Source organism: Halichoerus grypus, chromosome 10 (genome assembly GCF_964656455.1).
Source record: "Halichoerus grypus chromosome 10, mHalGry1.hap1.1, whole genome shotgun sequence".
Taxonomy (NCBI): domain Eukaryota; kingdom Metazoa; phylum Chordata; class Mammalia; order Carnivora; family Phocidae; genus Halichoerus; species Halichoerus grypus.
In genome coordinates this window covers 128,148,514-128,166,414 of record NC_135721.1, presented here as the reverse complement: position 1 = coordinate 128,166,414, position 17,901 = coordinate 128,148,514, and the positions used below count along the sequence as shown (strand labels likewise).

The 17,901-nt window shown below is 43.9% G+C and overlaps 1 protein-coding gene across 4 annotated transcripts in view; it reads right to left on the bottom strand.

The window, feature by feature from the left end:
- PTPN1 (protein tyrosine phosphatase non-receptor type 1) overlaps positions 1 to 16,722 on the bottom strand; it is a 66,148-nt gene extending 49,426 nt beyond the window's left edge. For 3 of the 4 annotated variants that reach the window (XM_078057300.1, XM_078057299.1, XM_078057303.1), the window contains exon 1: positions 16,484 to 16,722. Coding sequence is in view for 2 of the 4 variants with exons in the window: in XM_078057299.1 (XP_077913425.1) it covers positions 16,484 to 16,546 (63 nt within the window). In the remaining 2 variants the exon portion in view is untranslated. The remainder of the gene's footprint in view (positions 1 to 16,483) is intronic. The other variant, XM_078057305.1, reaches the window with a different exon arrangement.
- Positions 16,723 to 17,901: the final 1,179 nt, after the last annotated feature.

Genomic DNA, 17,901 nt, shown 5'->3' with positions numbered 1-17,901 from the left:
ACAACTCTCTGGCTTTTAATAAATGCCTCTATTTCCTGTCAGCATTGGTCAGTCCCAGCTACCAAGCCTATGAAGTTTGAGCGAGGGAGACTTTCATACCACGGCTGTCTCTCATACTTGGCCAGCATGCTGGAACACAACAGCTAATAAGCCACAGGGAAATTGCCCCTCCAGATTGGCATGGTCTGTGCATGGCACAGAGACCGGGCCAGCTGAGGAAGACAAGGACAGATAACAGATGAGACTTTGTTCCACTAAGTGTAGTATGTGTGTATGTGTATACATAAACATATCTGGGTTTAGGCCCCCCAATGAAATTAAATCCGAGGACATACAAAGCACTCTGAGGGAGACACCCAGAATTATACATGGTTGTCCCTCAGAAGGGGCTTCTAATCTTACCGGGGAGGGAGGGTATGTCAGACACAGAAAATTAATATAAAACATATAGAGAAAACAAAGTGTGTGCTAAATCGATGGTGGGTCAGTAACACATGGTTCCCACAATACTATAAACTCGATGCTTCCCTATCAAGCAGTTCATGAACCTTCTTTTTTTTGGGGGGGGGGAGGCTAAGGGGGAGGGAGAGAGAGAATCTCAAGCAGACTCCCCCATGAGCGTGAAGCTCGACACAGGACTCGATCTCACAACCCTGAGATCATGCCCTGAGCCCAAGTCAAGAGCCAGACCCTTAACCAACTAAGCCACCCAGGCACCCCAATTCATGAACATTCTAAATAGCACAGCTCATCTATTCATTCAGGAATGACTTATTGGGCACTTTCTATATGCCAGGTACTATAATGGGTACTAAGAGATACAAATGACTAAGACAAAAGCAGTCCTGACTCTTTTAAGACTTGACAGATGACTTGGAAATTGGTTGGTAAACAGGCAATTAAAGAAGAGGAGATATGATTACAGTACAACCACACAACATGCTATGAAAAGGGAAATATGAGGGTCATGGGAAGACCTGTAAGAGGTCCCTAACTTGGATCTGGGAAAGGGGAAATCAGAGAAAGCTCCTAAAAGAGGATGCCTAAGATGTGACTGAAAGGAAGAACTAGAATTAGCAAGGTAGAATGTTCTAGGCAGAGGAAACAGTACATGTAAAGGCTCTGTGAGAGACAGAGAGCATACCATTTCAGGAACTAAAAGTGTTTTGAAAGCCACACCAGAGTGCAAGAATGTGTACGTGCATGCTCTGAATTCAAGGGCCATTACTACTTCCTGAGTGAATAGCTGAGACAGCCCCGGAAGAAACAAAAGAGTCAGATGAAAAGGGGCAGTGTGGGGAGACCCCTGAGGAACCTCCCCAGTAGAGGATCACGCTGCACCCCAGCTATGGGGAACCATGACCTTGCAGAAGTAGAGGGAGATCAAGGACTAGCTAGAGAAACAGAAGCTATAAAAAGAAAGAAAAAGGAAAAAAGAGCAAGTTAAAGAAACAGGGGTTAGAGAAAATTGAAGCAGCAAACAGAGGTCAGCCGTGTTAAACGGTACTATGATAAGGATGCAAAGAATCCGCTGGATTAGCAACAAGGAAACTAATAGTGACCTTCTCAAGAATTATTTTAGTGGCTTGGTGGGGTGGAGTCTAACTTCCCTGAGCCAAAGTGACTGGAAGGTGAACAATGGACACCGTGACCTATTTATTTCAAACACTTCAACTGGAGAAGGAAACTAAAGAACAGTGGCTGGATGGAGAGTCACAGCTGGAGGAAGCCTGAGAATGGTTAAACGGTTCAAGTAAGATGACAATAGAGAGGGAGGGGGAAGGACACATGCCTACAGGGTCACTAACCTGTTAGGGCAAGATGCCTTGAACAGGTGAGACGGGCAGGGGTCAAGAGCACAGACCTAAGGGTTGCCTCAGACGGGAACGAAGGGTCCCTTCTTGTGAGAGAAATGAGGTAGGAAGGATGGCAGCTGAGTTTCACATCTGACAGCCAGGGATTGGGGGGGAGACAGATCTAGGCTGAAGACTGGATTTCTAGTGGCTCACCTTGCAAGACTGGGAGATTCTCTCCACTTAGAAGATTTTCTTCCCTTAACACTTGGGGGCCTGGGCGCGGGGAGAGAAAGGCTGGTCCAGGGCTAGAGCTGGTCATGTAAGCCGAGAGCGGGCAGATGGGCAAAAGGGCTAGGAATGTTGGCGAGACAGCATTTCAGGAGTCATGACCACTGTGTAAGAAGGGGAGAGAGGACTTGGGGCTGGGAAATCTGGATGAGGAGAAAACCCAGAAATGGGGAAGTAACTGAGCGAGGGGAGTGTGGAAGCACAGGAGGCTGAGATTGCAGAGCACGGGGTCTGAGTCTGAGATGTCTAAGGGAGAGGAGATCGCAAGGACCAAGGCCTGCCTACGGGAGGGAGGTAGCAAAAAGAGAGGGACATGCAATTTCCAGGGATGAGGTGGGGATGCTGGGCAGCCTGCCCAAATGAACACTGACATGGCCCAGGGGCGACAGCAGCCTTGGAACAGAAGACCCTGTTGTGAGTCCGGTAAATGAAGAGGAGGAGGCAGAGACGGGGGGGGGGGCGGGGGGGCAAGTAATTAAACACCTCTCCAATATGGCAATGTATTGACTAGGAGGAAAGCTTGACCAACTCCTACGATTAAGATACACACACCCCCTACATCTCCCCTCCAACCCCAAGTGTTTTCACTTTCCTTAGCAAATCAATGAACCAGGGGTCTTATCCAGAGTCTGGACTTCTATAAAGAGTGCCTTTTTATAATTATTTCTTATTCACTTTCACCTTAAAAATGGTACCTCCCCTGCCACTCCCTGCAATATTTTGTCCATTTGATGGCTATGTTTTAGGGATTCTGTTGAGAGGCTTGTGAACTATTCTTTTTTCTACTCCATACATCTACTTCTGCTATGTTCTACAGACATGGATATGATTTCAAAACAAAACCAGAACACGCACGCGCGCGCGCACACACGCGCACACACACGAGCGCGCATGCACACACACGGGCATGCACGCACATGCTTAATCATCCCGCTCACCATTAAAGGAGAAATAGTCAAAATGTCTTTTTTTCTACTTAGTCATCTATTGGTAAAGAAAACTCTCCTTTTCAAGTATTTAATTAGTAATCAATGACTATTTTTTATCACATGCAGGACAACTTCTGCACGTAAACTTCACAGCTAGAATTAGAAGAAGGGAAAAGGGAAGAGGGTTTGCAGATACCAATTTTGACCCCTTCTATACGGCAAGGAAGGCATAGTAAGCACGTGAATGAGAAACAGGCAGTAACCAGTAAATCCCTCAGAATTTCTCAGATGAACATTTTTGTGTCTAAACTTAAGCAATCGTAGTCTCAGAATTTGTAATCATATCCAAAGTGTTTAAATGCCTAAAAATTAAAGCCTATTACAAAGCCATTTAAAAGTAGGATAATTATCAGCAAATTTAAGTTATTTTATAAGGTACTTGACTTGAAAGAATCACTCAAAGCCATCTGTGTACCAAAAACTGCTAATAAACAGACCACATAATGGGGTAAGTCAGCCAACATCATTAAAAATATCCTTTAAAATTCACAATGAATAATTGAGACCTTCATTCTCATAGTGTCAGCTGCAAATCAGGGGTCTGACCACATACTTTCAATTTACTCTTAGCGAGTCAGGCTTATACTTCAAGTATTTGGCCTATTAAAATATATAATAATTCTGCTAGTTGTACAGACCAAAGAGGATCTGCATAAACTCTTTACACCAAAGTTACCAATCACTGCAGTGAGTACTGCATTTACTTGCCTACTAAGTGCAGCACACTGGGGACGCTCTCGGGCTGTAAGCTGATGGTACACAAACCTCCTCCTGAAGACATCTCCACAGACGACCCCGCTGCAGGGGGGCATGCGGTCAATGCCATGATGTAACCTCCACTATGCCATCCTACTAGACGGGTTCAGAGGCCATTAGCGCAGTCAAGGTAAGACGTAATGGCACAGGAAACAGAAAAGAAGGGAGAAAGAAACTATGTATGGGAGGGTATACAATGCACATGAATTGTGTGCATTGTATGGGGATGGAAGAAGGGTTAAAACTGAAGAGAAAGAAAGTTAAGTATGTTCCCATGCTTTCAAACACAGGTAATGTAACACTTAATATGAAGGGCGAGGAGGAGCATGCCCAGATTAGGGGTCTGGAGAACGGACGGGGCTCGCGGCTGCTTGCTCTTGGGATCTCCACTTAGACATTACTTTTATAGGCTATCCTTACCTGACAGCGCCCCCATCTGTTTTTCCTGCTCTCAATGCCAATTAACTGCTTCTGAGTATGCCCTGGGCCCAGGCCTGTGACAGTTCTTACCACTCTGAACTGGGACTGTCTCCATTCAGCCCCTTTGCTGGCTGGACTACGAAGCTTCTAAGAGTGAGGACCAAGTGTGTCTTGTTCACCACTTACCCTCACTGTCTAGTGAGGCCCTAGCACCCAGGAGCTGTTCATGTATTTGTTGAGTGACTGAATGAATGGACTCTGCCTGCAAGAAGCTTACAATCTAGAACAGAGAGGAAATGAGGGTGGATGAAAAGCTTCATGGAGAAACTGGTCTTTTAGGTTGATTTTCATTTCACATATACAAAAAAAGTATAAAATGGCTAATGCCATCCCGTCACATGATTTAGGGGTACTAAAACACTGAGCTGGTTTTGGGATCCCCTTTTGGGATTCAGCTTTGGGGGGAAAGGTACAAAACTTAGAACAAAGACCTTGACTGTCTAATAATGGTAAAGAATCTTCCCTGTCTATTGTTTGTTCTCATTTGTCATATACAACATACCTCTGTGGAATAACAGATGCAAGAAGGATCAAAGGAAAAGAATGACCTACAATATAACATGTCCTTCTACTCCTGAACAGGGATAGAGACCTTAACAACACACATTCTTTATAACCTGTATATTTATTTTACTTGTTTCATGGCTACCATTTATTTCATTCCTTGACAGAGTAAGGTAGAGAAGTCATCTAATCATGAGTTCAGACACACATGACAAATGGTATCATCCCTAACCAAGTCACAAAACGAGTCATTAAAAACACTACTTCTTTGGTTTCTCAATGCAAGCATATTTGGGCAACTCATTCTTTTTATCAAGTCCCAATTTAATTTCCATGTTGGTCATCAAAAATAGTTCGTGGAAATAGCTGAACATGGGACAAAAATACACTTACATTCAGGCGCCCAAGGTGGAAAAAATTGGTGGCAGCTTCCAACTTCCTCAAAATAGCAGAAGGGGGCTAAAGATGAAGAGGGAAAGGGGGAAGGGCGGGAAGAAGCACCTGGTTCAAGATTTCATCCTGGATTTTAATGTCAAGGGCACTCTCCTAGGCATTTTCACACTAGCCACCAAACTTTATCTCTGGCTAGTCTTCCCTCGCTTTGATCTTCCCTAATGACAGTATACCAGCTACTTAGCAAGGCTAAACATCTTTTTTAAATCATCTTAATTCTAATACTAGTATCAAATGCCAAGAAAAAAAAAACCCAACTTAGACTAGAAGCTGCAAACTCAAGAGCATCCAAGGGCTGGGTGGTTCGTGTAAGGGAGGGCAGCGTGACCCGCCGTGGAGCTGTGCTAAACTGAAGAACACACACGTGTCCATCCAGCAGGAGTGGTGCCCCTCAGCCTAGCAGACCATTGCCAAGGTAGGCTCAGACAGGATAGTCCTCAGACTTTTCAAGAGAAGACCAGAAATCCAGATTTGTATGTCACTTCTCCTGATTCAGAAACAATGACAAAAATTTAAACTCTTCTTAAAAAACAAACAAAAACAAACAAACAAAAACAGTGTGGACCCTGCAAAATAGGACTGCGGGTGGCCAGTCTGACCTCTAGGGTAGAGGACAGAAAACTGGATAAAGGTCTCAATCTACAAACTCTCTATGTCCTAATAAATTAGGAGACTTCGCACAATGCTTGTCTCTCTTCGCAGCTGTGCGCCGGCGTGAGCATGGCCACAATGCTGCTGTCAAGTTGGATTCAGGACACAGGAGATCTCAAGCAGAGAAGAACATCAAGGCTCTGACACCTAATTGTCCTCCTAAAACATTTCCTGCTTATTTAAGACCAATTTATGATGCATAATACACAGTAGTGCATGTAAAGCACTTTGCACAGCGCCTGGAGCACAGAAACAGAACTCAATAAATGTTAGCTGTTTAATGGGTTCTATTACGAATGAGGGTAGAACATGGATCAGACTGTGCATTTCTCCCTTGAATGGGAGGTACTAGTCCAATTACAAAACCCAATAATCCTTTTTAGACATAAAAAGGATTTCTAAGGAAAGTTTCTAAGGAAACGACATTGACATTCATCAATGTGGTACGCAGTAACTTTATAAAATAATCTGATTTACGCTCTCACTGGGCATTGTAATTATTTTTAAGGACATAATAACGGATTTTTAAAGTTTTAAGTTGAGTAAAGATCCATCTCACTTTTAGATAAGGGGGAATCACATAACATACAAAGCTACCAAATCCAGAAAGAGTAGGACACGAAGCCCCAAGTTTTCCAGAAAAGTTGCCCCATTCTCCTGGCTCCTCGCGCGACTCTGCAGTTGTAGAATGTTAGCTTCGAGTCATGCTGTAAGGCGATCTCGTCTAATCACCACATTTTACACATCCTGCATGTAGCTCTTTCAAGGTCCCACAACAGTCGAAGGCCAACCGAGAGCCTGAACCCAGCCGTCTTTTTCCATTACCTCACAGATCCCTGGGGAGAGGTCTGTTCAGGGTGGTTGGTTAAGGGTGGCAGCAGGGCAGCCTGGGACTAAAGCTTGGAAACACAATTGTCCTATGTGAACTTAACTGGGGACAGATTTAAGGCCCAGCCCTTGGGAGCAAAAGGCCCTATCGACCAAGGGCACAGGGTGGGGAAGGTTTCTGATACACAGCCAACCAAAGCCTAGCTTCAATAGTACATCTCAGGGTCAATCATGCACTTTTAAAAATCCTCTAATATTAACTGTGCCCTTTTAGCCACCAGCTTGGAGCAAGAGTTGCAAACCTCTATGAAAGAATCTAATTCACTCACTGGAAAAGTAGGTGTCACTAAGCAAAGGAATTAATGATTTTAAAAGAACGTTACTATGCTTCAACTGTCCAACTTCCAAAGTACTGAGGAAGTGTTTTGTGAAATGCAGGCCACTCGAGAATATAGATTGTGTCCTACATTCGAAATCTGTCTTTCTAGAAAGCATGTTTTAATGTCAAAGGATATAAAGCAAGCTGTGAACAGGAGACTAAAATTAGCTCAAACCACAAATAACCTAACACACTTATCACTTCCTTATGATCAACCTACAAAAATCAACATTAAAGGAAGGCATTTACAAAACTAAGGGTGTGATGCCAATTTATGCCTTTAACTTCAGCTGTATCTTTTCTTCCTTCTAAAACAGACCTGACATGTAAACATCCCCCCAAAATGACATTTATTAATTTGAAGACAAGTACAAGGGGAACATTTAGAGCTAAGTTTTGCCCTGTAAATAAAACAGCATGTACCGTGCAGTTCTTAAGTGGTTAGAATGGTAACCACCTCCTCAAACTGAAGATAGGAAATTTTAGAGGACGGACCACACCCATCTCCAGCTGCACTTCACACCAAGAACTAGGGACACGCTAGACTCCTACTTCAAACCGAAGCTTGCCTCCATCTCCTAAAACCATTTATTTCCTACTTTCAACAAGAACATCTTTCAGCAAACAAAGTCTGTTGGGAAACACAAAAGTTTCTTGTCATCAAATAGTGGAGCAAGTTGCAAAAGGAAGCTCAGTTGACAAATACACGTTCATTTAGGAAAAAAAAAAAACCACAACAAAAAAACAACTAGGTTTGTTAAACTTTTACAGTGATTCTCTCTGCATGATGAATATATTTTGGTAAGTTTTCTGGAGAGAACACAAGCTCACAAAAGACAGAAACAAGTGGTTAAGGAAAGGTGTGGTAGAACCTGCCAACAACCTCTGTGCGCTCAATACTGTCCTCACTCAAACGCTCAGAAGCATTCTTCCTAGCAGGCAGAAAAATAAGGGAAAGCAGCAGACCTGGGTGCTGCGGCAAGAACAGATGAAATCAAATACCGCTTACGACACTAGTTATTTGCAGGGTATGCTAAGAAAAACTGTTAGTGGGAATGTGAAGGAATATTTAATATACTTTGCTAGAAATGGTACCATCATGGGTACATAAAGGATCCGTTAAAACCCAGAATCACAGGGATGTGGATTCTCAAGGACTGTTCAAAAGACGTGACCAGCTACCCTAGCGTAGCTAAATCACCGGGTGCACGGGGGACTGCTCCAGAAATGTGGCTTTGAGCCAGTAAACCTGATGTGGCTTAATGCAACCTCCTGACCTTGCACCATTTCACTGCACCCCCTGACCCCACCCCGGAGGAGGATGACCCAAAAGACCCTGGCAACGGGGAGGTGGTATCCAGGTCGTGGAGAACAATAACAGCGATGCTCCTAGATGCTCCTGACTCTAAGACACTGTAAAATACAGTCCCAATCAGAGGAAAAACAAAGCAAAACAACAACAAAGAAACACAAAACAAAATACTCTCCCCCCCAAAGAAGACCATGAAGTATCTTCTTAGAGGCACCTTCTCTCCCTGCAAAAGTGAGCTTCACGAGTATTTATGACCTAGTGAAGGCATTTCTTTCCTTAGCCCTTGCAGAAGCAAACTAAGCCCTATTTGAATAATGAAGCAGGACAAAATCTAAAAGAGATAAATATAACAGTGACAAATGTTTAACCATCAAGGGAATTTAAAGCTGATTTACCACATTACGCTAAATGCAGCTTGCCTATTTGTTCTCTTGAGTGAAGTTATATTCAGAAGTGATTTCATCCACAGGCATTTTTAAGTAACCTCTTGTTCTTAAGAGAACTCCAACTATTTGGAATAATTACTTGATGTTCGCTTTCCTGTAAGCAATTCACCATAGTGTATAATTTTCTGAGTAATCAGTACTCATCAGAATAAAAACTAGCAAAGCTGTTCAGTGAAACTTAGTGTGGCAATTTTAAAATGAGATTCCTCAAAAGGAAGAGATGCACCAATAAGAAGCCCATTAAGTAAGAAAAAGAGTCAGGGGAAAAACATTTCATGAGAATAACAGATCAGGAAGACTTTTTCCTTCTCCAATCACTAACTAATACATTTAAAAAACACAATTTTGGAAACCTAGTTTTGCTATGCTCATCTTATCTTTGCAAGTGGTGTCGCTTGCCCACAAAAGCCACAAACAGCCGAGGTTTTTCCTTCTTCATCTGTAAAAGAAAACATGCCCCACTCAGTCTTTGGGAAGCCTCTGCAAGTAGGAGAGAAGGACCCTAGGACACAAGTTCACTTGGGTCCAAAGGTTTACTTCAACAAGTGGTAACCCCTCAATCAGGAACCTGAATTTCCCAGCACAGTACCAGATTCAGAGTAGGAAGCAATGGGCAACGTGGAAAACAAACTGCCTCACTAGAATCATAAGCATTCAGAACTGCAAACTGAATCATGTCACATTTTTTTTTTAAAAGACCAAAAATCATTTATTAATAGTTGTTATTTTGTCTGCAGTGTGACTCGTACCACATCCCATCAATGGATATGGGGGACTAGACTTTTCTTTGGCTATTTATTACAGCAGAAAAAAATCTTCCACGTGAAGTGGTCTTGTTTCCAGTTTTCAGACATTCAAAATTTATAAACTGTTAGTAAGATACCCGTGATTATGTCACGCTGCCTAGCTAAAAGGGCAGTAGCCAGTGAACTATGAAGTCCACTTCTACAAAGTATTATTTCTAAAATGCTGGAGACTTAGGTACTTTCTTCTCAAACATGGCAGCTGTGTAAACTATCATACTATTCAAATGAAGTTTAGACCAGATGTAGGTTTCTTTCTAAAATTACATCATAAAGGGCAGCTACCCTTCGGGTACCTAGCTGGGGTTGAATCTTTCGTAAATTCTCAAGAATCAGTTCCTCTATCTTTTACAGGAAAAACCACCCAATTGCTACTTAGAGAAAAACTGCAAGCATACTGCATATGTCAGTGCTACTCATTTTCCCACATTACTAAATCAAATGAACCCTACTGATTAAAAATGTTTAATACTTCTTGTGGAAAAAAAGACTCAATTCTTTTGAATCGTTAACTATACTCACAGAACTCGTATAAATTTTTGAGCCTAACTGTACTCACCGACACCCACACCTTACAAAACTGAGTAACCACTGCAGTGTTTACAGGGATGACTTTGGGAACATTAAATTCTCTTTGTGAGTACATTAAAGACTTTTATTACTTGACGTGAACCCAGTGATCAGTTAGGCCAGGATCACTTTTACAAAGGAAGGGACTGAAGAAGAAAGTTAGCACAGTTAGTGACAGAGCTGGGACCAAAATAAAAGCAAAAGATTCAACTACTCTCCTGGCCCGAAGGGTGGTCTGATCAAAGACCAAAAAACATTTGCCTTTACCATTTATACTTTGGCGGGGGGGGGGGGGGGGGAATCACAGACTTTGTAAGGGTTGTTACTTTATGGAGAACCATAATCAAAAATATTTTACAAACCAACCACATGCAAAGCCCTTCCAGAAGGCACATGAGAACAAGTCAAGAGGGATGAGGACAGAGTAATTCAGTAATTCTTAGAGCACCTCCAATTTTCCTATTAAGTTCCTCTCAGTCCAAGTACAAATTTGTTATTAAATGTAAAGTTCCTATAAAACAAACTGCTGGCATCAGCTTCTAGTAGGTAAGAAGTCAAGCCTTTCCTCCAAGCCACCAGGGCAGGTGGTATTAAATTGCCTAAATTTAAGGCCATACCTTAAAATGTGGTGATTTTCTCCAAGAGTGACCTCTGCTATCAGTACTACTAATGCAGGCTAATCTAATTGTTTCTACCACCCCCTCCCCACCTAGAATGGGAGTTGGGAAACAGGTCTTGTTCGTCTTCATACTGCCAGAGCCTGGCACAGTCCTGCCAACCAATTTTATCCCAATATTTCTTAGGCACTTTGTGCCAGGTGCAGAGGACACCAAGATGAATGAAAGAAGGAAAAGCTGACCTCAACAGCTTGGACTCCAGAGGATACGGGCCCTGATGGAAAGAAACAGTGCCTTTAAGAGCAGGGCTTTAGATGAGAGAGGTATGAAGCTGTCTGGAAACACACACACACAGGGGAGAGAGCAAAAGCCAAAGCGAGGAGGCACACATTTGAGCTGGGAGACGCAAGCTAGATTGTGGGAAAGGCAGCCTGGACAAAGTGTTAAGCCAAGACATAGAAGAGTGAAAGCTAAGGATGATGTTGGGGGACACTGTACCTTCTAGTGTGGCTAGAACAGAATGTACATGGGAGGGGATGGCTGGAACCTGGCTGCCGTGCTAAGGAGTTTGGACCTTACAGAGACTACAAAGGCCCTAGAAGTAGTTCAACAGAGTGATAGTCTCAGGTCTGTTTTTTAACACAATTATTCTAGGGATAATGTCAAAAATATACACGGTGGGTGGGGGAAGATGTGAAGAAGCTGTGAAGGGACCATATTAATTTGTTACCAGTTTCCCTCGTTTCTGTGGTGTGAAACTAAAAATGACAAGTGTCTCATAAGGAAGATTTGAGAACCTAGACCCCTGTAGTGGTAGAAAGGATGCCAGGGTGGCCAATCAATGAAATGTGGTATAGAGGGAATCAAGGACTATCCCCAGCATTCATGGATATTCAAAACATGCACATCAAATGACTGGTACCAAACTATACTGTCCTGGAAACAATGACCCAGCTAGACTTCCCATTTTCCCCCCAGAACATGGGCAGTAGGAAGAAACACGCCCAGCCTATTTGTCAGTATTAGTTGGTGACAAATTAACCAACAAATTAACAAACTGACAAAGTAACAAAAATGAACAAATTAACATAAACACTAGGGAGGAATACCAGCTTGCACAAAATATGCAAGGCTCGAAGGGTAGGTTTACAAAAAAGTACCTGCTTAATAAAACCATGGCATAGGACAAAAACTGCCAAAAGGATTCTGCAAACTAAAGATCAGAAAATAGACAACTCAAGAAGGGGGACGGGGGTGAAAAAGAAAAGGCACAATTATTTCAGCAGTTTATAGTCTGAAAAACCCTTACAGGGCATGTTTAAAAATGTGTTTCTATTATGAAATTCACTATACATTCAATTACATTATTCAATACCAGGTATTTTTATAGGTCTGCGGGAGCCATTCATGCTAAAACGCAAACACAGTGAGGAGGCTGTGGAGCCCAAAGGTTGATCAACTGGCAACTGAAAATCGTCAGCATCACCATGATTCCCTGGCTCACTTTTGAGAGACATCTGATACAGTTTACATACTTCCAAAAGTACCAAAGTATACCTATAAATATGCCAGGGATGCCAAAGACATAATAATAGCAAAATGTCCTCCCCTCCACTATTTCTACTTGTGCTCCCAGTTAATTTGAGTCCAGACAATTACAGAGGTCTTCCCACCATTTCCAAAATGGTCATCAGACACCTAAATTTAGTTCACTCAAACCAGGGCTACCCAAGAACATTTAGATCTAATGGGTCACTCAAGATGACTAGAACTTCCCAATCTCTCCATGTCATTTCAGTTTGTCTTTTTTTAAGTGAAGTGAGTCCTAGTGTATAGATCTTCCTCCCCTGCACAAAATACAGTTTTTCTCTGAAGAGAATGGTATTGATATAAAAATTATTAGGAAATTTTAATATTCATCTGCTTGGACTGGGACAATAGAAGCTGTGTACAGCAGGAAGGAATTTGAGTGAACTATGGTTATAACATGGTTTTAACCCAGTCAGGCATTCGATCATATTTCATAATAAAAGCAGCTATAAAAACAAATGTCAATCGGAAGAGTGGCCCACTTTACAAAGCCTGCCTCTGACACGGAATAAATCTTGACTTCAAGTCATGAGCTATTGTTGCAATCTCCTTTATCTGAAACAATCACATCATTCACACTGAAAAATAGGAACAGAGAGTCAGAGAATCAAAGAACTGGAGATGAGACAAACAGCAAAACACCTGACCCAAACCTTAAACTACGAACGGAGGGCAGCTCATTAGCTATTTTCATTCATTCCAGCCCTCTCCTCTCTCATTCCGGCTCTGAAAACCAATCCCTTTCCCCGTGTCTGCGATCTCTTTCCTCTTCTGGACAGCCAGACCAACTCAAACTCCAGGCTACTATTACTTCCACTTTTCAAAACAGGCACACAATCGCTTAAATGACAGAAAACCATTTTTAAAACCATCTATCTAGGGCGCCTGGGTGGCTCAGTTGGTTGGGCGACTGCCTTCGGCTCAGGTCATGATCCTGGAGTCCCGGGATCGAGTCCCGCATCAGGCTCCCTGCTCGGCAGGGAGTCTGCTCCTCCCTCTGACCCTCCCCCCTCTCATGCTCTCTCTCTCTATCTCATTCTCTCTCTCAAATAAATAAATAAAAAATATTTAAAAAAAAAAAAAAAACCATCTATCTACATATGCTATCAAAGCTGTTTATATATCTAAATGCTGATTAGTATCTATGCGATTAACAATTAAAAACACAGTTATGCTCATTTTATCAAGTTGAGATAGCACAGAATCTTTGCCTGAAACATTTGTTTCCTAAGCCACCACATTCCTTGGCATTCAAAGTCTACTTCACCCTTTGTTCTTCTCCCAATTGTTTCCAAGTTTTTGCATCTTTTTGCTTTAGTTAGGAAAGAAGTATAGTGAGAAATAACTGCACTGCCTCATTTACAAAATTTTAAACCAAAATTACACATTATTTTTCTAATCACAATAGACTACACAAGCTCAAAATGACTTTGGTAGAAGGCTGCCCTCACTGTGACATGCTATAAAATATTAATTTTTTTACTTCTACTTTCTGCCAACGATGCACACATTTCTTTGAATTCTTGAAAAATAACGGTTTTGGTAAACTGACACGCACTTTGGGAAATTTGCCACTTTAGACTCAAGGTCATTTGAACTCTACATTTTTAAAAAATGCCCCAGTTGCCCAATAAAGAGCCACTTTCAAACTCAAAAAGGAGAGGAGATTCTGATTTCAATTTTAGAAAAGAAAAATATCTGTACAGTAGGTGAGAAAGCCTATAGTGGACAATTGTCTAAAATAAAAAGAAACCACCTCCAGGAATGTACAGTCCACTAAGAAGCTGGGGAAATCTCAACACATTGCAATGTGACTAACTCCTGGCATTCAAATGTGGTAGACACACGTAAGAAGGATGAGGGAAACCAACATGCTTCATGCTGGTGGCGTGTGCAACACAGTTTTAACAATGCTTGGGTGATGGATTTCCCACTCTGCCCTAAAACAGTAAGAAATAAAATTCAACCAAGAACTGTGGTTTTTTTCCCCCAAGAACTTTTTAGAATATGAATTTGTTGTTGCCAGCTTAGTTTCAGAACAAAAGATTTTCCCCAATGCTTCCTAGAGGCCATCTACACTTGTGATGGGGTATATTCTAATCAATACTTCGAACCAACAATTTTTTCATTTAAAGCCACTTGAGACTCTACTGCATTAGATTTGATGCAGAAAATCTGTCTACAGGGGCGCCTGGGGGGCTCAGTCGTTAGGCGTCTGCCTTCGGCTCAGGTCATGATCCCAGGGTCCTGGGATCGAGTCCCACATCGGGCTCCCTGCTCCGCGGGAAGCCTGCTTCTCCCTCTCCCACTCCCCCTGCTTGTGTCCCTGCTCTCGCTATCTCTTTCTCTGTGTCAAATAAATAAATAAAATCTTTAAAAAAAAAAAAAAGAAAGAAAATTTGTCTACACATTCTCAAAGTTACTAGTGGAATTCATTCAATTAACTCAGAGATGAGACAGAGTACAAATTTCATATATTGATTCAGCATACTTATACAGATTACAGTGGTTACAAATATTAGCCTATCAGAAGTTAATATCCATTACAGTCCTAGGAAGAAGAATCCTGTCAGATAAGTTTGATGCAAATCCACATGAAGCCAGGCCTGCCAAAAAAAGGCTTTTGTTAGTCAAGCATACCACAGAACTGCTTAAAGCTTTTTTCCTTTTTAAGTGGAGCTCAAAATAGACTTTAATACTACCAGCTGATGGATCTCACAATTTGCCTTTTGAGACTATAAGCTGAAAACAGAATAAAATGCATTCTCCCTTTACACAAGTAACAAAAATCTCCCTATTCTGTCCGTCGCCTATTTAAAATACCGAGTGTGGTTTTGGTTAATCCTCTCACAACCCCCGCAATGACATTTAATCAGAAGCTCGTATTTTCTTTAGAGAATTTAGCTGCTTATGAAAGCAGACCTTTTCGTGTTGTTATTCTGATGCTGCCGATAGGTGAGAAACCCTACCTTTCTAACTTTTTTATTTATGAACCACGTAACCCACAAGGAGATGAAGACTGGGAGGACTCGATTATCTCAGCCAGGGCAAAAAAAGATAAGATGCTCACTGGGGAAAGAAGCTATTTTAGAGAGGGCAAAAAACGTTAACCTTCCCTGTTTCCTGCCTGAAAGGGTAATATTTTGGCCCCAGAAGAGTGAGTATTGCAGGTCTTCTGGCTGAAAAGCGCTTTGGCCTGATCATCTCAGGGCTTGCCGCTGCTCCTCATTCAGCGCACAGTCCAAAAGTCTCTTCCTCTGACAGATCCTCCCTGATCCCCCTTGAGGTGGCCCACCTTCCAGGCAGTGACTCTACCCCGTTACGGTGTTTTGTTTTCTTCACAGCATTTGTAACAATCTGAAATGATTTGCTCATGGGTTTGACGGCCCTATTCGACTCTAAGCTCCGCGAGAAATAGGGTCTTGTCTGTCTTGTTCTGCAAACACTACTTCCAGCGCCATGCCCAGCATAGAAAAGGCACGCCAATTCATGTTCGCTAAATGAATGAACAGGAAGGGGGAAGAGGACTGTCATCCTTGGGACTTGACACACACTGAGACGAGGGGAAAGGAAATGTGAAGGAGGGAGGGGGGAGTAACCCTTTCCCCCAGGGAGACAAAGGAAGAGAGTCTGAGGTGGTCCAGTCTAGGAAAGGAAGTAGTGGGGGTGTTCCATCAACCCCAGGGGACAAAGAGTGGATAAGCAGGGGGGCGGGGTCAGGGTGCGAGGGATTCGCGCTGAGAGCACCGACCGGTGGCTTCCAGGCTTGAGGGGTCACCCGGGCTGGAGGATATAAGATGGGTGGGGAATCAAAGGGGTTTGAGAGGCCCCGGAGAGACGGAGGCCCACCCGGGGGACAAAGAGAGAGGAGGCCGGCCTCTGCCGCCGTCGGATCGAATCCTCACGCAGCACGGCCGAGGCGGAGAGTGAGACCCAGAGGGAGGACCGGGCCCGGGGGTCTGAGAGGGAGGTTCTCGCGGCCTAAGCTAGGGGCCTGCCGCGCTCCGGGGCGCTACCCCACCTGGTAAATGGCCGCCCAGCTCCCGGCCTTGTCGATCTGCTCGAACTCCTTTTCCATCTCCATGACGGGCCAGGGCGGCTGCTGCGCCTCCTCCTGGGCCCACTGCACCGCCTGCTGCTCTAGGCCGCGCCGCGCTCTCAGCTCTGAGTCCCGCTGCAAACCTCCACTCCCGCCGCTACTGCCGCCCTAGCCGCCGCTGCTTCTTCATGTCAACCCGGCAGCCGGAAGTACGCACCGCGCTACCGCGGGCTCCGCCCCCGCGTGAGAGAACCAATCAGCATTCGAAAATGTCGGCAAGCACTTCCGCGGGGCGGAGCCGGGGGGAGGTGCTGGGGGAAGTGGCCTCAGCCCCGCGAGACGTCCGGCAGCGTGCGCTCCCTCCCTCCTCCCGCCTCGGGGCTCGGGGCTTGGGCGTGGCCCACGCCGGTTGCCTAGGCGACCCTGGGAGCCCCGCCCACGGAGCGTGGGTTTGCAAGGCCCCAGTGGGTCTTGGGTTCAAGTCTCGCCGCGGCCCCTTGAGTCACAGAGTGACCCTGAAGTAACCGTGCATCTGTCTTTCAGCGCCAGGATCCTGGCCTCAGTGCTGCAAGCTGGAGTATGGGCCGAGGGCTGCATGTCTTCCCCTCAGGCCAAATGTCCGCCCCTTTTTCGAGGGTACTGTCCTTGTCTGAAATGCAAGATTTCTGTTTGAGGTCTCCTATCCTGGGCACTGCAGGAATGAATGGATTGGGGTCTTGGAATGATTTTCAATATTTCTCAAAGTAGCAAGGAAATCCTGGTCAGACTGGACTCAGTGGAGCAAAAATTACGTGGTACGTTCATGTATTGAATAATGCAGATTTCTAGAAGCACCTTAAAGGATTCAGATACCAGGAATCTGTATTTTTCACCAGCAGCTCCAGCTACTCTACCTGTGGTCCTTAGAGCACATATGAGAAAGTCTGGGCAGGTTGCCTTCCTGTGGGGTCTGCTTTAAGCCATTCATTTCTGGGCCTGGCACATTATATGGCATTGTGAACTCCGTGGGGTCAGAGGACCTAGAAAACTGAATCATCGTTTTCATTGTTCCCATCTCAGGCCTGCCCAGAGAAGCTGCCTGATGTCACTGGTTGAATTCCAGCTCATTCCTTGAGTGCCTGTGGTAGGCACTGCGCCTAGCACTCCAAGTACACATTCTCATCTAATTTCTACAACAACCCTACAGTATGGGCACTATTATTATTCCCATTTTATAGACGAGGAAACTGAGGTGCACAGAGGCAAAATCACTTGTCCTTAGTAGCATCGCACATTGGCACGGAAGCCAAGATTCTCACCAAGTCTCCAGGGGAGTGCTTGCTTTGGAGCCAGACTGCCTAGGTCCAAATTCTAGCTCTACTAAATGCTAGCGCTGCAACTTTGAGCAAATTATCTAACCT